We start from the raw sequence: 26,643 nt of genomic DNA, 5'->3' as shown, positions 1-26,643 counted from the left end.
TTAAAATTACTCAAGCTTTAAATCCACAGCTTTTTATCTTATTCATTCATTTAACAAATATGTATTAAGTGACTATCATGTCAGGCACTATTCTAGGTTCTTGGCATATGTCAGTGAACCGAAGAGACCAAGATCCCTCTTCTTGAGCAGTTCACATTTGAGCAGTGAGAGGCAGTAAACGTTAATAAGTAGTAGAGCAAGGTAAAGGGATTGGACATATAGAAGTCTGGTGGCTATGGGAAAACAGATTATAGTGGTAAGTAAAATAATCAGAATGGGAACCTTCAAGAACTGACATTTGAGCAAAGTCTGGAAAGAGGTAAGGGAGTTGCACTATCAGGAAAGAACATTCTGGACAGAAGGAAAAGTTGGTCGGTAAATGAAAGGTCCCCCAATAATGGGTCCGTGATCAAAGGAGTGAGACTGATACAAAGCGAAGGTCAAACAAAGCTTTATTTCGCGCCAAGCATTGAGAATCAAACCGACCGTCAAACCGACCATTTGGGGCCGTCTCTTATAGAGACGGCGACCTCATTCTGCCTTACAGACTAGCTTTTAAGGGCAAAGGCCATGTGGTTGGGCCTGGCCACGCACAGGTGGCCAATGAGATTGTAACACACAGAGAAAGCTACACAGTCCTTCTAGGTCACACATAAGTGACCAGTTGAATCAATTGAATTACAATTTACCCTATAGTAGACATTTCACCTTGGTCAGAATTGGCACCCAAAAGGCGGGGCCCACACTCCTTGGTAGCTAGGGAGACAGTATGTGCCCCCACTGATTGGAGCCCTCCACCCGGCCTGACCCACCCTTGTATTTGGGCTTTGTTACCTGGGACTGGTTTCCGGGACTTGTTTTTAAGTAAGTTCCCTGAGCTGGGGGTGGGGGGATGGGGGCAGGGACAGTTTAAGTTTTACTGTATAAACAACAAAATCACTGTTTAACCGGATGGAATCGCTGTGGCTAAATAGGCCCTTACAGTAAAAGGGACCCAAAGTAAGATCATGCCCGGTGTATTTGAGGAAAACCAGGAAGGAAGCCAGTGTGGCTGGAGCAGAATGAGCAAGGAGCGAGGGAGTAGGGAACAAGGAATAGTAAGCGATGAACTCCAGAGTTACGGGAAGCCAGATTATGTTCTGTGACTCTGGCAATTTATGTGTAAGTAAACTGGGGAACCATTGCAGAATTTTGAGCACAGCAGTCAGACCTGATTTATCTTTCAGAAGAGTTGCTCTGGCTGTTGAGAAGAGCCTAGAGGAGAAGGGCAAAGGGTAAATTGCTAGACAACCAGGTAAAGGTCTTGTGGGAATCCAGGTAAATGTGATAATGTCTCAAGACTGGATGACAATAATTGAGGAGGTAAAAAATGGTCAGACTCTGAACATATTTTGGGATTATGACCAATTTTATGAATTGGATGCTAGGTGTAAAAAAAGAGGAGTAAAGTCTAAAGTTATTGGCCTGAACAGCTAACGACATGTATTTGCAATCAGCCAAGATGGAGGTGGTTGCAGGAGAATCTTTATTTCTTTCTAGGTACCTGTCTGTCTGTCTATCTATCTATTTTTTTGGAGAGAGAGAGAGAGAGAGCACATGTGAGGGGGACACAGAGTGGGGCACAGAGGGCGGTACAGAGTGGAGATTGCTAAGGAGACTTCAGCTGAGCAAGGAGCCTGATGTGGGGCTCGATCTTACCACCATGAGATCATAATCTGAGCCAAAATCAGGAGTCGGATTCTCAACCAACTGAGCCACCCAGATGCCCCTTTATATTTTGTTAACTGGGGGCGCCTGGGTGGCTCAGTGGGTTAAAGCCTCTGCCTTCAGCTCAGGTCATGATCTCAGGGTCCTGGGATCGAGCCCCGCGTCGGGCTCTGCTCAGCGGGAAGCCGGCTTCCCTCTCTCTCTGCCTGCCTCTCTGCCTGCTTGTGGTCTCTGTCTGTCAAATAAATTAAAAAAAAAAAAAATCTTTATATTTTGTTAACTGGTGATCTGCAAATCAGAAGATTGTGTATTTTAAAAATTTTTCATTTTCTCAATCTTATGTTATTTTAACTGTCTCTAAACTTTCTTAGGACAAATGCAGACTAGTACAATAACACTTGGGGAGTAAACACAAATATACTTTTTCCTGAGACTCTGTTTGAATGTACTTATCTCCGGTGATGGTAGGAGAAATCTCAATAAAATTCAAAAACCAAGAAATTGAGAACAGAAACATAAACATGTCATATCTATTTGACAACTTTGTGCACAGTAACTATTTCCTGATATTAATCATGAAAAATAAAACAATTTAGATAAAGTTCAAATTGAGATAAAGTTTCACAAAATAGTATTTTGTTTTGTTTTTTGCAGGTGGATCAAGGGGGCTAGGTATTGATTACAGGAGCCAAAATGCAAGCGCAAAAGAGAGAAAGTAATTTTGTAAATTTTGTTTTTTGAAGGTAGTTAGGATTTTTCACTCACATATTCTAAGTGTTTGGAAGCCCTTTTAGTTCCTGTTTGGAGAGATGAAAGTGTTACCATAACCTCATCGACAGGCTTGTGGCAGTTAGAGTTTCTCCCGTGTGTACGTGCAGGGAAGAGTAGAAGTGGTTGAGTGGGCAGTTGGCAGGCATTCATGGCATTGATGCAGTCATTCATAAAACCCAGCAGCACTGAGGGCGGAGTCAGGAGGAGCATTCCCCTGAGGTGGTTGCAGAATGTCTCATTTGCATGAATCTGCAGTGATGCTTGAGTGATGAGGGAATGCTCATTTGCAGTACGAAGACTGTTACGAGTCCACATCTGATAAATCCCTGAGGAATTAAAGACGTTGCAAAGAATAGAGGTGAAACCCCTTGAACTCCTAGTCTCTTGATCCACAGTAATTCTGGGAAGTCAGCACTTTGGCAGTGTTTATGGCCTCCTTACATCTGGCTGAAGGAATAAATCATATGTAGAGGAAGACACTTAATAGTTACAACATAACAAAATATTGTTGTATTTCTTAAAGTATGAAGGGTCTTTATGATACAAGTTTAATGCATAGGAGATAATAGAGGGTACTGGTGCTAAACAATTTCTGCATATTAGAACTGTCAAAACTATTACAGTTTACCCCTCCAAACTGATAGGTCAGATACAACACAATGCAGTTACGATTTTAAAGAAATGTTAATCCACACAAGCTAACAAAAATCTCAAGTGTATTATGTATTTTTTATATATCTTAATGTATCTATCTCAGCATAGGGGTTTTTAAAAAATCTTTTCTTTCTTATATCTAGAAAAATTTCAGCTAAAAAGAAGTCAAATTAGAAAATGTAGGAGTATGTATTACCGTAGTTTAGAGCCCCATCAAATTGGTTGAATAACTAGCAATCTGAAACAAAAAGACTTTCTCCAGAAAACATAGATTCAGTAGCCAGCTGTGTCACTGTAGTCTTGTGGTCAGAATATATGTTAGTATGAAAAAATATGTTGCTTACCTGCTTTTTAAGGATTAAATATATTAAGTATATTTAAAATTATATTTATTCTTTTATTAAAGATTTTATTTATTTACTTAAGACAGAGTGAGCATGAGTGAGAAAGAGAGCAGGAGTGTAGGGGCAAAAACAGGGAGAAGCAGGCTCTCCGCTGAGCAGGGAGCCTGATGTGGGGCTCAATCCCAGGACCCTGGGATCATGACCTGAGCTGAAGGCAGATGCTTAATGACAGAGCCACCCAGGCACCTAAAATTATATTTAAATTAATTGTAAATACTAATCGTTTAGGTTGTTGGTAAATTTTTTTTATTATCCAATATATAAAGTTCAGAAATTCTAGTAAAGTTTTTATTTGAAAGATTCTATAGTTATACAGACAGAGGCAGTATGTTAGCTATTGTGCTTTTATACCAGAACCACTGGGTACTTGAGATTAGATGAGGGTTTTCCTCCATAGATGTGGTCTTTTACTCCGGGCAAAAAAAAAAAAAAAAGTTTTGCTTTGGATCCTACCTTTAGTGCTGGCTGATAATCCACATTTATTATAAAAGAGGTACTTAAAAGCATATTTAAGGAAAACTGTAATTAAAATGGCTGATTTATTATTTTATTTTAAAGCTTTGTATAACTTCCTGAAACTTTAGGGGAAAAAAGTGAACTAAGACAGAAGGTTGCATATGGTTTCTCATAGATATCATTCTTCAAAATGTTTTCAAAAGTTGGTGATATTTCCGATAGTTTAACGAACCAATGCATGTAGATTAAATATGCTAAATGTACTATTTTTAGTTGGGTGGGAATTGCTACAGATTTTCCAGTGCTATGAAATGCAACTTCTTGAGCATTGTACTTTGTCTAAGTTAGATTAACATTTCAGAGCTCAGAAATACCAGGACATTATTTCTCCCTAACAAGTGCCTTCTTGGTTATTCCCTTAACCCTGATGCCTCTGAGTGGCTGTCTACTTCCATGAAACTAGAACAAGAACAGAAGGCTTTGTGGTTCCTGTGGATGTCTTTGACTCCTGTCTCTTGACCAGTCCATTAATAGTTTAGCATTAGTTCTTGACAAATGCCACCATACTTTGCTTTTATCCAGAAGGGAAGTATATCGAGGCTTTAAAATGGCATCATTTTCTTTTCTTGTCGCGTTACATATTGATTTCTAAGTCTCACTTGACCTTGTTTGGAATGAGCAGTATGTGTGTGTGCACGTTTCTTTGCGTTGTGTCCACGTTTCCCTGTATCGTTTCTTTCAGAAGTGGAGAATTTTGCCATGCAGCTTTTAGCTCTGGGAAAATAGTTTATCTGCCATTGCCTCACCAGTGATCCACTTCTGGAATAACATGACTGGCTTTAAATATTATTAGTGTAGTCAAACCTCCCAGAAGCCTCCATGGGAATTGTTAAGAACCAGATTCATGGTTAAGAATGCTGGGACCTAAGGGGCTTTTCCATTTAGCAAAGGCTAAGATGTGGGGTCTTAGCTTTGTAACTGAGGCTTCCCTATTCAAAGCAATATTTTTAAAGCTTTTGAGGGGGAAGGGATATCTAAGCCACCCACATACAGCCTTAAAGGGGGCTGTTTTTGAATTTCTGCCAGTGAATCTCTTCAATGCTCTGTATGCCCTGTTGACACAATGGTGAGAGGATCTTCTGCTGCCCTTTGGAGCTCTGTTGTATTATCTATCCTCTGCGTTTATTTAACCTGTAATGGAGGACTTAAGACACAAAGACCTTTTGCTATTTTCTTTTCACATTGTAGAGGTATTTTCTCTATTTTATACACACACACACACACACACACACACACACACACACACACAAATACTTTACATATAAACATTTCTTTCTGGGTCTTTCTCTTTTCTTAACTTGAAGGGGATTTTGAATATGGAGAATGTCTGAAGGCCTGTTAGATCTCTTTCTGCATAAAGAAAAAAAACCGATGTGGTAATGAATGACATGAAACAAGATTCCATATCTTTTAATAAAATAGCCAAAGCCACAGAAAATCCTGCCCATCTTTTAATATGTCAGCACAACAGGTGTTCGTATTTTTGAGCTTTCAGATGTCATCACATGGTGAGGCCAAAGCTTTTAGTAGTGTTTCTTCTGTGGGGATGACTGCTGACCATCATTTTATTGTTGCTAAAAGGAAAATCAAATAAAGAGGCTAGTACAGATTTTACTTGGGTATAATTGAGCTCTTGGAATTCTAAGTAAAAAATATCCAACTCTAAAGGCTTTTCCAGGGCCTCCAGGTTAAGATTGAAGGGGCTTACATAGATTTTCCATTAGACTGTGTTTTCAGTACCGTGTTTAATTTCCAGATGTGTTCTACCCTTTTATAATTAATAGTGCATTGTGCTGTCTATCATGCGCCCCAGGTGTGTTGTCAGGGACATGGCGAAGCCTGCTGCCTGCAAAACACCAAGAAATGCTGAAAACCAGCCCCACCAACCTTCACCGTGAGTATGGCATTAGTTTTATTGACTGAAAATGTCGTCTCTTAACACAGATCACTGGTTACAGATTTATTAATTCACATTGCATGTGGGAGTAGGTACTCTGACTGCTCAGGTATGTGTAATAACAAGACTACTATTGAATCAGATAAAATTATCTGGAAACATGAACTCTGTATTAAGTATCTTTGTTAAATGAAGTTTCTAATGCCGTATTGAAAGCTTAAAACTAATTAGAAGAAAGGGACACATTTTTAGGGCTCTAGGGAGGCAGAAATTCTGTACCTTTTGGATCTGGAATGTGTGTGGGCTGAAGCCCAAGACTTGAGGGAAGTAGGAAGGTAAGGTACAGAGAGGGGAGTGTGCAAGTAAGGGAAATGCAGTGGTATCCCATTGATAATCCAAAAGAGCCGATTGCCCATGTAGTTTCATTTTTATTTTTCAACCCCCAGTGTAGATCCTAGTGAAGAGTTAAGTGACCAACACAATGGGGAAGCAGGAAGTAGAAAAGAAACCAAATAAGTAAATTCTGAGTTGTGAATGTGGATTTTGATGAGATAAAATGTCAATAGCTTTAAAATTCTGCAGAGTAACAGGATATCCTCAATCTTCTGACTAGAATTATGCTCTTATTAAGAAAAATTAAAAATTCCTTTAAAATGTCTCAGTAGCAGCAGTACTCTGCATACCCATTACAACCAAGTAGTTACTACTGGTAAATGTTTCCTTCCAAAGTTTTTATTAAACGACTTTGAAGAAATGTATCCTAAGAGTGATTTTTCTATAGATTTATTTAACTGAGAGGTCTTTGAAGTAAACCAAAATAAAGTGTTAAAATTGTAAAAAGTGAGAAAAAAGTGAATTTTCATAATTCTTCTGCTATGACAAGTTTTTATAATTATTGGCAAAGACCAAAATTAAACAAAACTTATAAATCCTTATATTTTGTATATGATAGTCACAAATCATTTTAAAAATTATGTTTTAGGAAACAAAATTTTGGTAAATAAATTTTCAGAGGCTCAATAGATTGGTTATAGATTTTAGCTCAATAAGTATACTTGAATATCATCTTCTACATTTAATCAGTACTTTTCAGGGAGTAAAAATAATTTTGATTTAAATGTAGTAAAAAATGACTGATAATTACATTGGAAAAAAGTACAGAGTTGGAAGAAGTACTCTTAAGGATGTTGCCATATTTTTTTTCTGTAAATGTTCCTGCTCTAAAGCCATTTTCTGATAATTGAACTTTCTTTCATAATTCATGGAAAACTTATGATCCCCACCTCCTATCTTATGTTCTAAGCATTATAAAACATTTTATTTTATATAAGGGTTATATTAGGATTCAAGCTGTTTCTGGGAAAGTTCCTTGAGGAATAAATACTGATTTTAAAATGTTATATTCCACATGTTGGGGTTCTATTTTAATTGGTCCCACTCATTTTAATGTCCATTTTAAATTGGAATTTTTAGATATTGAACAGCCTTTGTCATCCTTTCCAACAAGACTTTAGATCACTCTTTTTCCTTTATTTTGTTTTTACTGTCCATAGACTTAAGAGTTATAGAAATATGTTGTAATTTATCTTGCACCTAGTAGAACTTTCCTGGTGGCCAAGAAAAGAAACTGTAGTTCCTTTGGAGCCTCTATTCTGACCACCTCTTTCCTCACATAAACTTTTTGAGTTAAAATAGTGAAATCCTCTTTAGGTGAATTGAAGTATTTAAAGTTTCCAATTCATTCCTTATCTTGCTGATTCTCTATAGTGTCTTTGTAATTTGAGTTCTCCACATCCACATATGTGCCTTTCTAGGTTGATAAGAAAAGGGCATTAATAAATTGGCAGCTGGAGGCTAAGGTTGGGCTTTAGCCTGTAGGTCAGCATTTTTAAATTTGTGAGTCACAACCTTTCAATGGGTCTGAAAATCCAAGAATGTATCCCAAGTTAATATTGTGGATGAATTTCTGTGTATGGCAACTGGGTAAAATTAAACAATTTAATAAACTCTATGTTTAGTTATAAGGATGTACAAATGGGTTTTAATTAGGAGAGTGGCTTAGATTTGCGTTATATATATGTGTGTAAGTATATAACATAGATGTATTACTTTGACAGAGGTTGGGAAGATGGAATAAGAATGTGACGTGGGCTTAAGTAGGGACAAGAAAATCAATTAATAGACTATCATAATAGTCCAAAGAAAGATGATACATACCATCTTGACCTATAGGAGTAGCAGAGGGTGTGGGAAGGAAACATTTCAAAAGCTGAGTAAGGAGTCACATTGGCAGTGCTTGATTGTCAATGGAATATGATTTCTAAGGAAAGAGTTTAGGGAGACTATCATATAATTGTTTGTTAATTAAGGACCACTGACTGAAAAGTGGGTTAAAGAAGCAAACTAGATCTAGGTAAATAAGCAGTGAGGAGTTTGGATTTTGACATAGAGATTTTGTGGTACCTGTCCATTATATGGGTCCAAGAAATAGTTGGGTATATGAACCTGAAACACCCAGTTAAAGTTACCTGGGAAAGTAGATGACATCACCAAAAGATATATAGTTAGAAAAAGATAACAGAGAGAGTCCTAGGCAAAATCAATGCATAATGAATGGGTAAAGGAAAATGATCCCCTGACTCAGCTGAGAAATAATAATTTAAAAAGTAGAAGAACCAGAAGCCAAGGCAGTAGAGGGGCTCAAGGGGAATCTCCAATCATCAAATTCAGCAGAAAATCAAAAAATAACTTCAGAGATAAAAAATGTCCTTTGGATTTGGCCATACAGAAGTCATTGGTAGCATTTGTCCTAGAAGTTTTAATACATAAGTGGGTGGAGATACTCTATTTTGATAGGTGTGGGGAGGAATGAGAATCAGGAAAAGGAAACAGTGATTGTATATAACTTTTTAAAAATGTTTTTGCAGGCGTGGAAAAGAGAGAGAGTGGTAAGTAGACAGGAAGTAGGGTGACTATGCTTATGTTACTTGGTACATTCTATTTTGCAAGACCTAGATTGAGGGATACCCATGTCAATATACTTAACATTTTTGATAACTGTGTATATAAACTATCCAAATATTCTTTTGCAGTTATTATTAAAATGTCACTTAGTCATATTTTTGATATGCTGCATAAGTTGTCATCATTTAATCAAAGTAACAAATACATCAAAAATAATGGCGGAGTTCAGCAAATTGAGTCGTATGTCTGCTATTCCTCAGGTACAATGTGCATAGATAAATGAGACAGAATTCTTGTCTTTTTTTTTTTTAAGATTTTATTTATTTGGCAGGGAGAGACACCGCGAGAAAGGGAACACAAGCAGGGGGAGTGGGAGAGGGAGAAGCTGGCTTTCCGCTGAGCAGGGAGCTCAATCCCTGGACCCTGGGATCATGACCTGAGCTGAAGGCAGAGGCTTAACAACCGACCCACCCAGGCACCCCCAGAATTCCTGTCTTAAGAATTCTTCTCTCTCAAGTGGGAGGTGGCAGTTACATTATCAAATAAATTATAATACTTCATGATAAGTGCAATGTGTTAAAAAAGGATTTATTCTGTTTGGGTCGATGTGATCAAAAGAAAGATTTACAGAGCCTGTAATACTTAACATGAGTTTTGAAAGACGAATAGTTCAGCAGGTAGGCAGTTTTGGAGTACAGTCTTCCAGAAGAGAACAGTTGCCCTGAGGCCCAAAACATCAGCTTCTGCTGGGGTAATTTAAAGCATGCTCATTGCTGGAGCCTGAGAACATGTGTATGTGTATTTGTGTGTTGTGTAGTCACATGCATGGGTAGGAGTTCATGTGTGTGGGGGTCAGTGTGGGCATTGTATGTGGAAGAGGAGGTAAGAAGTGCTGCATCAGACTCTCTGAAGAATAGGACATTTGTCTAATTTGGAGAAAGTAATTAATTCTGCCTTGTCTTAGGTTTTATCTTCAATACGGTATTTGGAAATTTGACACACCTTTATGGGTTTTTTAGTTTTTCAAAGTGAGTATGGACTTAAAAAGTGTGAGAAACTCTTTTATATTCATCAATATCAGTCTTAGATGTTAGCAGGGATAAATAGGAGACGTAGGAGGTGGGGGAGATTTGAGAAAATTTCCCAGGTAGTATAACCAGAGTGTAGTGATCCATTAGATACAGTAATAAAGCAAAGATGAGGGGAGGTAACTCTCTTTAGCTCAAGAAATCAAGTGAATTGATAAAATCAAGAAGAGAGTTAATTTAGGCAGAAAAACAAGTTTAGATCTAGCATTAGATTTATGTATTAATGGCCAATCATCCGTGGGAACATCCAGAAGATATCTCGCTATTCATACCTCAAACTCACTAGAGGGTTAGTGAGATATACTAATTTGTGAGCAATTACTTTAAAACAAAAACCATTAAGACAAATGAAATAGCATGGAGTTAGAAGGAAAAACTGGAAAAGGCAATGTGGAGGGTATCACCTGTACTGCAACAAAGAGCAGAGGAATTAAGTAAATTAAGCAAGATCATGCAAGAACAAACGTGTCCCAGTATTCCTGGAACTGTCCACGCTTTAGTACTGAAAGTCCATGTCCTGGGAACCCAGCCCCCCAGCCCAGTCCTTGGAAAATTGGGATGGCTGGTTACACTAGAACTGGTGAAGTTGGAATTTGAAAGTAAAAATCTGGAAAATGAACGTAGAGCCAAAGGAAAAATATGCTTATACAATGTTTGTATTATTGTAGAAGGTGACATTATCAGGAATAAATTGAATCCATAGAGGTACATGTATCATTATTCAGTCTTTCTTGTTTTGCTTTATTTTTGTTGATGATTGCCTGCTTTTTAAAATGAACATATAATTCATATGCCATATGTACAATTCACGTCCTAAAGAGTACAGTTAAGTATTTCTCACAAAATTGTGCAACTATCACTGCTCTGTAACTTCAGAACATTTTGATCTCCCCCAAAAGGAAACCTGCTATCCATTAGCAGTCATTCCTCTATTCTCCTCAAACCCGTTTCCTAGCAACCACTACTTTTTCCTCTTCTGGACGTTTTACATGAATGAAATCACCTGATTTGTGGACCATTTATATCTGGTTTCATCATTTATCATAATATTTCAAGATTTATCCATGTTTGACATTATCAATGCTTTATCCCCCCCCCCTTTTTTTTTTAAGATTTTATTTAATTATTTGACAGAGAGAGAGATCACTAGTAGGCAGAGAGGCAGGCACAGAGAGAGAGGGGAGAAGCAGGTTTCCCATGGAGCAGAGAGCCCGATGTGGGGCTCGATCCCAGGACCCTGGGATCATGACCCAAGCCGAAGGCAGAGGCTTTAACCCACTGAGCCACCCAGGCTCCCCTTTATCCCTTTTATTGCCAAATAATACTCTTTTGTATTTATATACCACTTTTTTGTTTATCCATCCATCAGTTAAATGGACATTTGGATTGTTTCCAATATTTGAGCTATTGTGTATAAAACTGCCTTTAACATTTATATACATTTTTTGAGTGAACATATGTTTTCAGTTCTTTTGAGTATAAACCTATGAACGTAATTGCTGGGTCATTATAGTAACTGTATGTTTATACTGTTTAGGAACTGTCTTTCAAAGCAGCTATACCATTTTACATTCCTACCAGCAATGTTAAAGGATTCCAATTTCTCTACATCCTTACCAACACTTGGGATTGTTAGTATTTTTTGTTATAGCCATTCTCATGGGTATGAAGTGTACGAATGGCTATCTTATTATAGTTTTGATTTGATTTTTCTAATGAATAATGATGTTGAACATCTTTTCATGTGTTCATTTGTTATTTATATTTGGCTTCTTTGGAGAAATATTGATCAAAATCTTTTCCCCATTTTTAATTAGGTTATTTGTCTTTATTGTTGAGTTATAAGAGCTCTTTATATATAATGGATACTATATCCTTGTCAGATAAATGATTTGCAAATATTTTCTCCTATATAGTGAGTTGTCTTTTCATTTTCTTGATAGTACCTTGAAGCACAAGTTTTTAATTTTGATGAAGTCCAAGTGATCTAGTTTTCCTTTGGCTACTTGTGCTTTTGGTATTGTATCTAAGAAACTATTGTGAAACCCAAGGTCATAAAGATTTACCCCTAGATTTTCTTCTAAGAGTTTTATAGGTTTAGCTTTTATATTTAGGTCTTTAATCCATTTTTGATTACTTTGTGTATATGGTGTGAGATAGGAGTCCAGTTTCTTTCTTTTGCATGTTGGAATCTAGTTGTCAGAAAGTAGTAACAGCAGATGTCCTAGAAGGAGGCTTTCAGTCTTTCTTCATTAAATATGATGTTAGTTCTAGTAGTTGTTTTTGTTTTGTTTCTAGTTCTAGTAGTTGTTTTGTTTTGTTTTGTTTTTTAATTAGGTTTAGGACTTTTTTTCCCCATTTCTAGCATGTTCAATGTTCATATTATGGTAATATGTTGGATTTTCTCAAATGCTTTTTCTGCATCTATTGAGATAGTAATGCTCTTTTTGTCCTTTATTTAATTTAAAATTTTAAAAATATTTTATTTATTTGACAGAGATCACAAGTAGGCAGAGAGGCAGGCAGAGAGGAGGGGGGGTAGGCTCGCTGCTGAGCAGAGAGCCCAAGGGGCTCAATCCCAGGATTCTGGGGTCATGACCTGAGCTGAAGGCAGAGGCTTAACCCACTGAGCCACCCAGGTGCCCCTGTCCTTTATTTTATTAACATGGTGTACTGTGTTTATTGATTTTCATATGTTGAAACGCTCTTGCAATCCTGGGAAAAATCCCACTTGGTTATCCATTTTATATGTTTCTTTATTTGATTTACTATTATTTTTGAGGATTTGTGTATATAAATTTATAAGTGGTATTGGTCTGTGGTTTTCCTGTGATTTCTTTGATTTTAGTATCAGGGTAATATTGGTCTCATAGAATGAACTTGGAAGTATTCCCTACTATTCTATTTAGGAAAAATTTGTGGAAGAATACGGTAAATTTTTTTTTTTCAGATGTTTGGTAGAATTTACCAATGAAGCCATCAGCTTCTTTGTGGGAAGCTATTTGATTACTTAAATTCTGTTTTATTTGAACGTTTATAATGTTCTGTATAAATGTGTATATATGTTTAGATGAGTGTACTGCATGTGAAATCCTCACGTCTTCAGAAAAGCTCATATCCAAAAGTTAGTTCCATATAACTCTTGAACCGTTTATTATTTTGGGTTATTGACACTTGTGGTTTATGGTTCCTAGAAAATAAATTTAACTCTGTTGTGTTTGTGCATGTATGTGTTTACATGTGTGACCAATTTCATCATTTAAACATTATCAGTGTAACCCGAGTCTGGGTTCAGTATAGTTAGAGCCAATCAGAAAGAAAAGACCTTGTAGATACAAATTATTTAATAATTTTGAGATTTTTTAAATTTTGGTTTCTCTGATTACCTTTGGGGAAAAAAAAGAAACTGATTTTGATATACAGTGTTTATTTTTACTTTTTAAATATTTTGTTAGTTATATGTTTGTAAGCCCTGTAATTAATTATCAGTTTCATTTATTTAACAAAAAATTATTAGTTCCAGGTAAAAATGCAAATTATTATTAGTCTCCGGATTTTACTTTGCCATTCTGTCTTTATCTTTTCTATTTCTTCTTTTCTAGAAATGATCTCTCTGTGCAGTGGTAATTCACATCTTGGACTGGATCATTAAGTACCATCTGCATTGAAGCTTTTGACATGGGCATGTGTGTCACACATACTTTTTCCTTCACAGCTTCAGATGAGTCAGCCTTGAATTGACAGAGAGGCTATATCCAAATGTTTCTTTCAATAGGCATACTTTTTCAGATCTCAAGGGCATGGCTTTTTTCAGCAACAACAGTCTTTGTTCAGATTAATTATAACACAGGGACTTCTGAGGACCAACATGTATGGGATCAGAATGAACTTAATCATGTAAATGTGATAGCTTATATTTAACCTAATTTTAAAATAGTCAGCCTTGAGAACCAAAAATTTAACTGAGGAAAAAAAAATATATTTTTTTTTCCTATAATGTATGAGGAATATACATATATCTTTATGGTTGATTGTATGGTTTCTCATTTGAAATCACATCTAACATCAACATTTTATCTTATACTAGATAACAGATTAAACGGAAGTGTGTCTCTGAAATTGTAAACAGTTGGACAGAGCCCTTGTTACTATGTCACTGTACCTTTAAGCTCTGCATATCAGACATGATTTTAGGATGTGTATACTAAATGCCCAGAACTCTGTCTTCCTGTAGCATTGGATGGCAGAAGTTCCACGAGTAAAACAGAAAATTAGGCAACCCACTGGCAGACTACCACCACCTCAGATAAAATTCCATCATGAGTACAATGATTCCTCTCAAAAACCTGGGAGAGAGTCCCTGTGAATACTGGAATCTAGCCTGCTTTTCCCTAGTTTTCCTGATCTTACCCCTCTGCACTTCCTGAGCACTATGGTGGTCTCTGCTCCTAAAGTTTAGCAGACTTAATACTCAGTCTTTTCCAAATATCTTAAATTCTGATCTCAGCTCAGGTATGTGGTCTGCTCCTTCAATGGAAACCTGTTAAATCAAATTTGGATGAGAAGGGAGCATTGAAGAGAGGAGAAGTGAATTTCTTCAACTGGTAGAGATTGTGCAGTAGGAGAAGCAGTTCACTGCTTGCTTTCCAATGAGTCAGGCTGTTCATTCTTCCTTCAACAAGTATTTATGGAGTCTGTACTATGTGCAGAGCCCAGTGCCAGGCACTAGATATGATGACAGGCAAAGCAGAGTACTTGTTCTTGTAGAAGTTAGAATGTAGGAGGAGAGGATCTAAACAACAAACATAGATGATAAAACTTCATTTTTAACAAAGGCTTAAACTGAGTACTGTGTTTGAGAATTATACAGGGGAATCTATTTAGAAAACATGTTCAGGGAAAGCTCTGAGAGAAGATGATGTTTGAGAGACTTGAAAGATGAGAAGTCAGCCCTGTGAAGAGTCAGCCGAAAGGAATTCTAGGTAGAGAGGGTGGTATGTGCTATGGATCTTAAATGGAAACAGTGTAGCATGGTTGGGGAGCTAAAAGAAGGCATAAAAATGTGAGGAGGAGGGCAGTGGATAAGAATTATGGGATAAACAAGGGCTCCAACTTAGAGACCTCTCAGATCTTTGGATTTTATTTAAGACTATTGAGAATCCCTTGAAGTAGTTCAAAGAAGGGAGAATCATGGTCCAGTGAAGTAGGCAAGTGAGTTGGATGAGGATAAAAGAAGCTTAGGAGGCAGGTGTAGTGGTTTAGGCAAAATTTAATAGTGGATTGGACTCTGCTGGTAGCAGTAGAGATGGAGTAAGTGGAATTTAGTGATGTTCAGTGAAGTTTAGTGTAATTTAATGAAGTTTTGGAAGCAGTCAAAGAGAAGGGGAGGGGCACCTGGGTGGCTCATTTAGTTGGGCATCCAACTCTTGATTTTGGTTTAGGTCATGATCTCGGGTCATGAGATCAAGCCCTGCATAAGGCTCTGTGCTCTGTGTGAAGTCTGCTTGAGATTTTCTCTCTCCCTCTGCCCTGCCCATACACCATGTCCCCCACTAACATGTTCATGCACTCTTTCTCTCAAAATAAATAAATAAAATCTTAAAAAAAAAGACTTAAAAGGAAGAGAAGAGGAACTCTGGTGTATACTGAAGGGAGGAAGCTGCAAGTCATATGTATAATCTTGGATTTGTGAAATAGTTGAATGCATTGAATGCATAATGTATAGGAATGTGTTTTCTCATAAAATATTAAGCACCCTGTTATGTACACAAACTTACCTTAAATGGCATATATGAATGAAAAATTTAGAAATCTCAATTGTATTATTTTAGGTAAATTTGTATAGAATGTCAAATATTGAAGATAAAAAATGATGAAAAGTAAAATCGAGTACAAATTAAAACATGATTAGACTGCCATTTTAAATGTTTGCTCTTTTGTGATTTTTTTTTTGTATTTTGATATTCTGTTGGGATAGAAGATTTAATAATTTTGCAGGTGTTCTATGCTATAAGAAATAAATATTCTAACATATATAGTAGATAAAAATATTGTTCCTTTTTTGAAAGATATCTCTTTTTTGAGTAAAATTCAGCCAGGAAGAAAGGGAATATGTTTCCATATGCAAAGGATCTTTTAGCTATATATTTTATCATGAATGAAAGTATTATTCAGAGACAAGCAGCCTGTTCGGTAATATTTTTAGCCACATGTTTATATCAAAATGTGATGAGTTTTATATTTTTGCTGTCAACTCTTTTTTGCATATACCATAAGAGCTGTTCAGTGTTACAGTCTATACTTCTATTACTGTCTGCAGCAGGGATCATATTGGTCAGGTAACCTTAGAAAAATAAAAGTTCCAACTAAGGAAAAACATGTTTTTGTCTTTTAGAATATAGACAGTACAGTCAGTAACTTGGAGATAGAGAATACTAGGAATGCTAACATTTCCAGTTTATGGTTAAAATTAGGAAGTGACAGAATTTTTTTTAAAAATTGTGTGGCTTTTATAGTCTTCATTCTCTTTATATGATTTCCTAGTTCACACAAATCATTCTGTGTCAGTTCACAGAGTCTTATAAAGCCCCTCTTTCCACTGTAACTATTTTAAGATAATATTGTTTTTATCTCTGTTTGAATGCCCAGAAAGAAGATGTCTTCTTCAACTGCTTCCGTATTAAAAAAATTTAATTCTGTAAGAGTAGATCCATAGTTTTATTTGTAACAGTTATGTTTCATGAACCTTAATTAATCATAAATTATTTTCATCAGTCACCCTTGTTGACTAACTATGTCCTCTGTTGATGATGCTCTGAACAGTTTCTATTTTGGTGATCCTGACATTGGAGGACCTTGCCTCTTATATGCTATTTTAGCTAAAAACGATTTTTCCCCTCCTGTGCAGTGTCTGAGTAGAATCCTATTCTTTATTACCTTTTTGATTCTATCAGGAAGCCTAAAGGTCACCTTTTCCTTAGGCCTAGGGCCAGACCCGAGTAGCTAGCTTAATGGATCTCCATCCCTTCAGCATTCTTGGGGTCAATCTTAGGCCATATGAAATTTGTCCATAGAAACAAAGAATTAGGGGTGCCCGGGTGGTTCAGTGGGTTAAGCCTTTGCCTTCGGCTCAGGTTGTGATCTCAGGGTCTTGGGATCGAGCCCCACATTGAGCTCTCTGCTCAGCGGAGAGCCTGCTTCCCTCTCTCTCTCTGCCTGCCTCTCTGCCTACTTGTGATCTCTCTCTGTCAAATAAATAAATAAAATCCTAAAAAAAAAAAAAGAAACAAACAATTAATTTTAAGAAAATTTCCTAAAAACTAAGGTTGTAGAAGCCTAAGCAGACTTTTGATTGAGTTCATTTAGTGTCAGCCTTAACTCATGTCACAAGCTGTGGGCAACAGCTGAGCTTTGAAGATTTGCACCCTTCGCCTGCAATATAGCAGACAAGACAGGAATTTTGGTAGTGAACTGCCCCATAGCCACTCAGCAGGAAAGAGACAGATCTAGGTCTAGAATCCAGGTATCTTGATTCATAGTGTAGGATGGATTCACAATATCCAGATGATTTACATGATGATTAAGGAGAATTTTGGAATTCTTCAGGAAGTAGAGGATAAACCCTAGCATTCAGCTTTTGATCCAAATACTTTTAGCCCTTGCTCTGAGTCTCACTTGCTGGGTGACACTGGCCCAGGAGCTTACCTTCTTAAATCTTTGTTTTCTCATCTTGAAAATAGGAAGAAAGTTGTTTCTAGTTATCTCATTGGCAAGTTTTGAGGATGAAATGAGATAAAGTACATAAAAAAATTATGTATAAAGCATTGTATAAATATTATTCACACATTCTACTAAAGTAGCAGTGAACAAACTCTACATTATTCATTATTTTGTCCATTTAACAAATATTAGTGAAGCTCTTAGAGTGTGCTCATATTGACACAGTTTGAAAAAAAAAACTTTTTGGCTAATTCAGTTAAAACATAGACTGTATCTTATCTATTAGTGTTTCTTAACGAGAGTGGTGGTATAAAAAGACATTGGGACACTTTTTATAGGGATACACTGTACCTCACACTAGCCCATTATGTATCAAATGCTCCCTACTGTGCATGAGTAGAGAGGGCCAGGAAATGTGTATTTAAAAATTTTCCCCAAATTATCCTGACATACTCTCATGATTTAGAACCACTGGTATGTACTACTGGGATGCTCAGTGAAAATGATTAGTTGGGATGAGTGATAATTCCAAAAATCAAAATTAATATGACTATCTGAATTGGCTCTCCCAAAACTCGTTGGAGAATGCAAAGGGAAATAAATTTTGGCAATATTATTATTAGAAAGTCGCTGTGCCTCAGGGTCCAAACTGGTTACTCTGTGAATCTCTGCTATTTCTTCTGCTCTTCTACAGAGTCTTTTGTCTGGATTGAGAACAGTGTGCCAGTGCCAAGAAAATAGATGATTATTGTGGAAAAACAGCAAGCTTATAGCTAAAGGAAAATCTGTACCCACTGGCTACTTTTGCATTGGTATTAAAAGAAAGGTATTAAATAAAAGGAAAAGATCATGCCCAGGACCTTGGGCAATCTATGCAGCGAATTAATGTTTACTTAGTAAAAAATGATTTTGGTAAATAAATGAATGCACTCATCTATTATGTATATATAACAAATATTCAACATTGTGAATGTGTCTAGACTGTCTTAAATGACTTTAGATAGCATCACTAGTAATATATAATTGAGGTCATTGAGTAGACAAATTCAGAATATGACATGCTGAAGCAGACCCGTTAAGTCTTATTTAACTCTGGGTAATATTTTTTTTTATTTTTTTTTAATTTTTTCAGCATAACAGTATTCATTATTTTTGCACCACACCCAGTGCTCCAGGCAATCCGTGCCCTCTACAATACCCACCACCTGGTGCCCCCAACCTCCCACCCCCCACCCCTTCAAAATTCTCAGATCGTTTTTCAGAGTCCATAGTCTCTCATGGTTCACCTCCCCTTCCAATTTCCCTCAACTCCCTTCTCCTCTCCATCTCCCCTTGTCCTCCATGCTATTTGTTATGCTCCACAAATAAGTGAAACCATATGATAATTGACTCTCTCTGCTTGACTTATTTCACTCAGCATAATCTCTTCCAGTCCCGTCCATGTTGCTACAAAACTTGGGTATTCATCCTTTCTTTTTTCTTTTCTTTTTTTTTTTTACAGCTTTATAAACATATATTTTTATCCCCAGGGGTACAGGTCTGCGAATCGCCAGGTTTACACACTTCACAGCACTCACCCTAGCACATACCCTCCCCAATATCCATAACCCCACCCCCCTCTCCCAACCCCCTCCCCCCATTAACCCTCAGTTTGTTTTGTGAGATTAAGAGTCACTTATGGTTTGTCTCCCTCCCAATCCCATCTTGTTTCCTTTACTCTTCTCCTACCCCCTCAACCCCCCATGTTGCATCTCCTCTCCCTCATATCAGGGAGATCATATGATAGTTGTCTTTCTCCGATTGACTTATTTCGCTAAGCATGATACCCTCTAGTTCCATCCACGTCATCGCAAATGGCAAGATTTCATTTCTTTTGATGGCTGCATAGTATTCCATTGTGTATATATACCACATCTTCTTTATCCATTCGTCTGTAGATGGACATCTAGGTTCTTTCCATAGTTTGGCTATTGTAGACATTGCTGCTATAAACATTCGGGTGCACGTGCCCCTTCGGATAACTCTGGGTAATATTAAATAAGATTTCCATCATTTTCAAATGACCCATATATGTAGCATATATTTTTACATGGATTTATTCATTTTTACTCATTCACTTGACACAGAGACTTATAAAACTATTAATAAGTTAGAACTTAGTTAAACCAACAAACAGATGATTACAACAAAGTATGATGATAAAAAGTATGAAAGTATTTACAAAGTATGAAAGAATTTACAGATTGACATGAAAGCACAGAGAAATATAACTCAAAATTGGAGGTCAGGAAAGCTTGTTAGAGACAGTAATACTTGGCATTTTATTCTATTTATGCTAACAATTATGCTATCTGATATTTTTCTGTAATTTTTAAAAAATATATTTATTGAGCACAAGCTATGTTTTAAATACTGTGTAAAATTGGAGGATGAAAGAAAGTCTCTAAAAAATAATGTTAGCTATGGGTTCTGCTCTTAAGGACCTTATAATTTAATTGTGGAAGATAAGAGATGGGTGGACAGAAGGAAGGAAAGAAGGGAGGAAAGGAGGGAGGGAGGAAGGAAGGATGGATGGATAAGTTTGTGGCTACGCAGATATAAAAGACACATTACAGTGCAAGTAAATGACCAAAGTCTAGTTAGCAAAAGAGTCAAGGACCATAAACCTCTAAAGGAAGGTTGGGACCTTGAAATCCAGATTCAGGAAACTGGTTTTTACTCTGAAGGAAGACAAGAAAGTATCTGAACACACAGCTACCCAGATTGAAAGGAATGCTTTGGGATAATGAATCTTTCAAAAGTATGCATAATGGATGATAATAGGGCATTCCTGGAGAGAGACCAATTAGAAGATGACTAAAATAGACCAGAAAAGGTTAATAATAGTAAGAGTAATGATAATGGTTATGGAAAAAATGGATGAGAGAGGCATTTGGAAGGAGAAAGCAGCAGGCTTTCGTGACAAGTAAATGTAGCAGAGAAAGAAACAAGGAAGAGGAAAGATGGTAAAAAGAGGAAAGAATTAGAGTTGTGAATTACTTTAGGAAAGCTAATGAAAAAGTAAGGAAATTGAAAAGGAATGTGGCTTTAGGGAATTACATTCGCTATAATTTGTACCTCTTTTCTGATTCCTTAGGGGAATCCATAGGAAGGAAGACTCTGTTAGTTCCAATAAGAACTATTCAATAGAACTACTCATATAGTTCCAATAAGAACTATTTCATATTGGAACATCAAAAAGGAAAAGAACACATATCTAGATTTTCAAAACCGCTCACCAACCTCAGTTTTGCATAAGGTTAGGGTGGAAGAGTGTCTATTTTTAGCCCATCGCTGGTTCTCTATAAACTGAGATGACAAAAACAACTGTAATTAAATACTATTCTGTTTTAGGTACTTCATGGGCGTTTAACTCTCACAAACTCTATAAATTACCATTACTACTTTCATTTTACAAATGAGGAAACTGAGGCATAGAGATGTAAGTTGCTTGCTTATGTACTTGCATCCATTAAAGTGAAGCCAGAATTCCAAGCCAGGCAGTCTGACTCCTGAGCCTGGACTTCAGACTTCATTAGAGGCAGTCTGGTGATCCCTTTCAGTGAGCTAAGTGAGGATCCACAGGCCATCAGTTCTCTTCTTGCTCAATCCTGGGCTATGCTGTGGAGAGGTTAGAAGATGATAAGAATGCCATAGGTTTCTTGATTCAAAGAATTCACTCTAAGTGGGAGTATGTTGGGCATAATATGTAATTAGTGAGTAAATCACATTCTCCATGATATTCACCCCAAATTGGTATAATTTGATAATTATATATAATATAATATATATAATATAATATAATATAACATAATAATATAATACAAGAAGGGTATAAAATTCGATAGACCTAGAAACATGTACAAAATTGCTTTCAGTTACTTTTTGCATTTAAGTTTCCTTACATAAGAAATATGCAGGTTCTTATTTGTTTTGCAGAAAGGGGGGGGTTGATAAATAATTCAAGGATGAGCTCTTGCTATACTTCAGAAGTATACTAGTCACTTGTCCATAAATTTTGTACTGTCTTGGGACATGTTTTCTTTGGTTGTCTTAGTTATTTAAAAAAAAAAATTATTAGTTTTAAACATTTTTTTTGTATCTTGTCTCCCTACCTGTAGTGTTTACTTCTTGAAGATAGAGACAGTAATTTATGAAAGTTGTTGGTATACTATAATATGTAATACTATGTTATACCATTCGAACTTGATACAAATGGCTTTCTTTTTATTCAAACTATGATTTGATTTCAATAATGAGTGCCAACGGACAAATGACTCCAAGGTGGATTTTGTTATCCCTCTTATTGTAAATATACTGAGATGATAAACATTAAGGAGTAGAGAATATAGAGAAACAGGGAAGAGAATGAAAGCCTCCTCTTTCATTTGTCCCTTTGCTTTTTCTCACTCTGCCTTTCCATGCAGTTCCAAAGAGCTATTTCCACCATCTGTTACCCTTTGAAGCACTGAAAAGTGTTAAAATACTTGGGCTAGTTTTTTTGCAGTGTCATTTACTATGGTAGCTCAGGGGATAGTCTTGGAGAAAAGTTCAGGCTTGGAAGAAGTATGGCTTTGAGTTATATTTCTGTGTGTGTATGTGTCTGTGCATCAAAATAAAATTTAGGTTTTTTTGCAATTAAGATCAGAAGGCATTTAATGTTTTACTTTCAACAAAATGGGATCTCATTTGCCACTGGACTCTCTCCAGTGACCAACATGATATCTTACACATAAAGGCACTCAGGTTGCTTGGTCTGAGTCAAAAAACTGAATTCTGCATCCTCTTCCACATCCCACTCCCTGGCACTTACACATTCATGCACGGCATCCTTCTTCACCTTCTCTCTCTTGTATGTACCGTCTCCATTCTCCCTGTCCTCCAGATGGGAAACCCCTGAGTCATTTGCAACTCTTCCCTTCTTGTGTTCCCTACATGTAATCAGTCACTATGTCCTGTCAGCTCTAATTCTGAATCGTCTCTCACATCTGTTCCTTCTTTCCGTTCTCACTGCCATCCTCTTATTTCAGATTCCCTTTCTCTTTGACTTGGAGTTGGAAACCTAATTGGCCTTTCTGCCTCCTGTTCTTTGGCCGGTCTGAAGCATCCTACCAGCTGTGGTCAGAGTGGCTGCCCTCTCAGAGGCACAAAGCCCAAGAGCCCATGAATGAATTACCGACCCTGCTCTAACTGTCTACTGCCTGGCTGTCTTCACGCCTACAAAACCTTCTCCCTGTCATATGTTTTACAAAACTATGTTATTCCCTCCTCACTGAAAATGCTCTCCATTCCTTTTGCCCCTATTGATTTTAGTATGTAATTTTGTCACCCACACCTGACCTGCTTACATGTTATTTTCTCTAAAACTTACCCAGCCAAACACCCTGCCAGGATTTCTACTTCCTCTGAGCTTTGGGGTCACCTGTCTGTCCTAGAGCACATATCACTTCCCGTCTCTTTATTCATGCACATGTCTTAAATCTGCTGAGTTTATGAACTCTGTTTTAGTTCTTTTTTAATTTTCCTAATTCTTGCATAAGATGGTCAAGCATGTTTAAGTGGAGTAAGGCACCAAAATGAAACCCCACATGGTATGCCAATTGCTGTCCCAGTCTCTTTCATGAAAATATTAAATGTGGGGGTTATGTCATACATGGAAAGGCTCATAATTGAATAATCAGAACAAAAGAACTTTTGTAGTTTTTCTTTCTACATTGGCATAGGAATTGTGATGTTTTTCTTCTGATAAAATTATAAATTTTAAAGCTAGTCTAATCAATTCTCAGTTGAAAGTAAATATGTGATTATCAGAAGAGAGATGTTGCAAAATGCACACGAAAAATGACCACTTGCCATGTCTTTTGTGGGTTTTTTTTTTCACTAGATTCTTTCTTGAATGTTGACATGTGGGCCAAAGGAACTATTTGTTTTTCTTGCACAAATTTTATATTTATCAATTTAAATTGGGGGGGCAGTGAGTTGTGTATAAATTTTAAGTTCAGGTATGAAGCTGCTGGCTATATACAAATTATCCTGGATATATTCTTAAGATATTCTTTCTTAAATCCCATTTTCATCGTATTACTTTTTGATTTAAAATGTATTTTGGCTTGCTGTTGCCTTTCCAGTTAAGCCTCAAATCCAATGTCTGGATTTCCTGGCATTTCCTCATCTTTATTCATTTCTATTATGTTTCTCTTGCTCACAGATTTCTGCAAGCTTTTAGTAACGTGTCAAAACACATAAAAGATGTTAACTTTTACTTATTGATCGATTGATTATAAATTGCTATTGTTGATAATTTTAACAGCTATAATTAGAATTTATTAGAAGCAAGGAGACTGTATTTATAATCTGACATTGGATTTCTGCAATATGTTTATCTCTGAAAGAGAAGAAGGCAAAAGGGCTTGAGAAACATCTCTGTTCTGAAACTCTAAGTAATTCTTGAATGAAATAGAGGGAAACAGAAAAAGGAAAATGGGAGGTAATGTTTACAAACATGCCCAGAAGGAATCAAAGCCAATGTGAACAGGGTGATCTTTGAAAGAATAGGAAGAGAAAAAGAAGTAAAATCTGTAACACTGGATTTATATCCTAAGAAATAAGGGTGTTTCTACCTTGTGCAGAAGCAGCAAATGTACATGTCTGAAAAGATACGTGGGATTCATAGTGACGCTAACTGGGAATTTTATTTGGCAATTTTGGGTATACAGACCCTTTGCCACATTAAACTTTAGTTAATTTTCTCCCCCAAAAGAATGCATTAGTTTCTACTTTTTTGGTTACCAGTAGATGATGGAGTTGTTACTCAGACCTCTGATGCTAATTGCTCCTTTTGTTTCATTGCACAGGGATGAGTAAGACACTTTGTAAGTTGAATCCTGTAAGTCAAAATGGTAAACCTTCAATATGTGTGTATGTATATATTATTACTAGTATCATTATCCTTATTATTGTTAATCTATCTCTATCATCCATCTTTCCATATGTAGACTGATGGGGGTTGTATAAAAGGGATGTCTAATACCTGCCACTGCCCAGATTCCCTTGCCCTGTTCATTCGTGTTCCCACACATGTCCTCTTTCACACAAACACTTTACACTTCACCAATATAGACTTGTAGTTCACCAACACACAGTGACGGACTTAAGAATGGCCTATACTGGGGTGCCTGGGTGGCTCAGGGGGTTAAAGCCTCTGCCTTCGGCTCAGGTCATGATCCCAGGGTCCTGGGATTGATCCCCTCATTGGGCTCTCTACTCAGCAGGGAGCCTGCTTCCCCCTCTCTCTCTGCCTGCCTCTCTGCCTACTTGTGATCTCTGTCAAATAAACAAATAAATAAAATCTTAAAAAAAAAAAAAGATGGCCTATACTAACTCATGAGAGCCAACTGTTAAATTTTCAAAAACCTGGACATCTGGATGGTTCAGTAGGTTAAGCATCTGCCTTCAGCTGAGGTCATGATCCCAGGGTCCTGGGATTGAGCCCCATATCAGGCTCCCTGCTCAGAGAGGAGCCTGCTTCTCTCTCTGCCTGCTGCTCCCCCTGTTTGTACGGTTTCTCTCTCTCTCTTTGACAAATAAATAAATAAAATCTTTTAAAAAATAGATAAATTTTCAAAAACCTTACAATCTGGTTGTTTAAACAGTGTTACTATTAAAAATTAAATTGTATAAACTTACAGTTAGGGAAACTACATTAAAACAAAGGTAATAAATATGCAAGAATCACCACCTCCTAATTATTTTGCTACATGTGACTATTTATGCACTTGAGTAACTCACATCCATTGTGCCTACACATTAGAAATACTATGTGATAGAAATACTGCAGTCCCACATCTTCTACCAACTCCATATTAAAGTGACAGTACATTTCTTGTTTGAAGTCTGCCCTGGTCAGAGTATTTGTACCATGGAAACTGGCAAACTATATAAATCAACACTTTTGCTGTTGTCTGTTTTAGAGAAATAATAGTGCATTTATCAGCACAGCACTGCAGATACTCTGTTGGTTCTCTTTCCTGCCTTTGAAAATGTTTTCTACTCTGCCTGAAATGTCTCTCATGTTGCTACTGCATATGCACGTGCACACACACACACACACACACACACTATCCACCCAATTAACTACTCTTAATCACTTTATTTTTTTTTAAATTTTATTTATTTATTTATTTGACAGACAGAGATCACAGGTGGGCAGAGAGACAGGCAGAGAGAGAGGAAGGGAAGCAGGCTCCCAGCCAACCAGAGAGCCCAATGCGGGGCTTGATCCTAGGACCCTGGGATCATGACCTGAGCCTAAGGCAGAGGCTTAACCCACTGAGCCACCCAGGCGCCCCCTCTTAATCACTTTAATTGGTGTCACTCCTTTTCGAAGATTTTTTTAGGCCTTCCAGACAGAGTTAATCTATTCTCTTTTGTAGTAGTTTTGTAATTTGCATACCTTTATTTTAGCACACATCATCATTTATTGCATTAGGGTTTCTAAATTTAGGAAATAAAAATTTGAGTTTCAGGTAAGCTATATTTTTAGTGTTAAGTGTATCCCATGAATTATTAGAGGTGTACTTATACTAAAAAACTATTCGTTGTTTATCAGAAATTCAACTTTAACTGGATGTCTTCTATTCTACCTAGTAACCCTAACTACTAGGGTTAGTTTATTGTTTTCTCTTCCTGCTAGAGAGGTACCAGGTCTTTCTTCCATGGTGTCCATAGTGTCTAACACAAAGAGTGGCTCATAATAGGACATTTTATTTTAATAAAATCTGAGCCATTATTCTATCTTGTTCCTTATCTAACATGTATTTCTACACGTTTCTTTTGGATGAAATTAGGAAAAATTTTTGTGGAATTTGAAATAATGTGAGAAAAT

General features: G+C 36.8%; 1 protein-coding gene across 22 annotated transcripts in view; it reads left to right on the top strand.

Moving 5' to 3' along the window:
* RIMS1 (regulating synaptic membrane exocytosis 1) overlaps positions 1-26,643 on the top strand; it is a 507,054-nt gene that overhangs the window by 88,505 nt on the left and 391,906 nt on the right. For 18 of the 22 annotated variants that reach the window (XM_047733117.1, XM_047733121.1, XM_047733120.1 and 15 more), the window contains exon 2: positions 5,837-5,946. In XM_047733117.1, the coding sequence (XP_047589073.1) occupies positions 5,837-5,946 (110 nt within the window). The remainder of the gene's footprint in view (positions 1-5,836; positions 5,947-26,643) is intronic. The other 4 variants (XM_047733118.1, XM_047733167.1, XM_047733131.1 and 1 more) reach the window with 1 other exon arrangement.

The sequence above is a fragment of the Lutra lutra genome, chromosome 6 (assembly GCF_902655055.1).
Source record: "Lutra lutra chromosome 6, mLutLut1.2, whole genome shotgun sequence".
Classification (NCBI taxonomy): domain Eukaryota; kingdom Metazoa; phylum Chordata; class Mammalia; order Carnivora; family Mustelidae; genus Lutra; species Lutra lutra.
The sequence above is the reverse complement of the archived record's forward strand: the minus strand, read 5'-3'. Positions and strand labels throughout refer to the sequence as shown.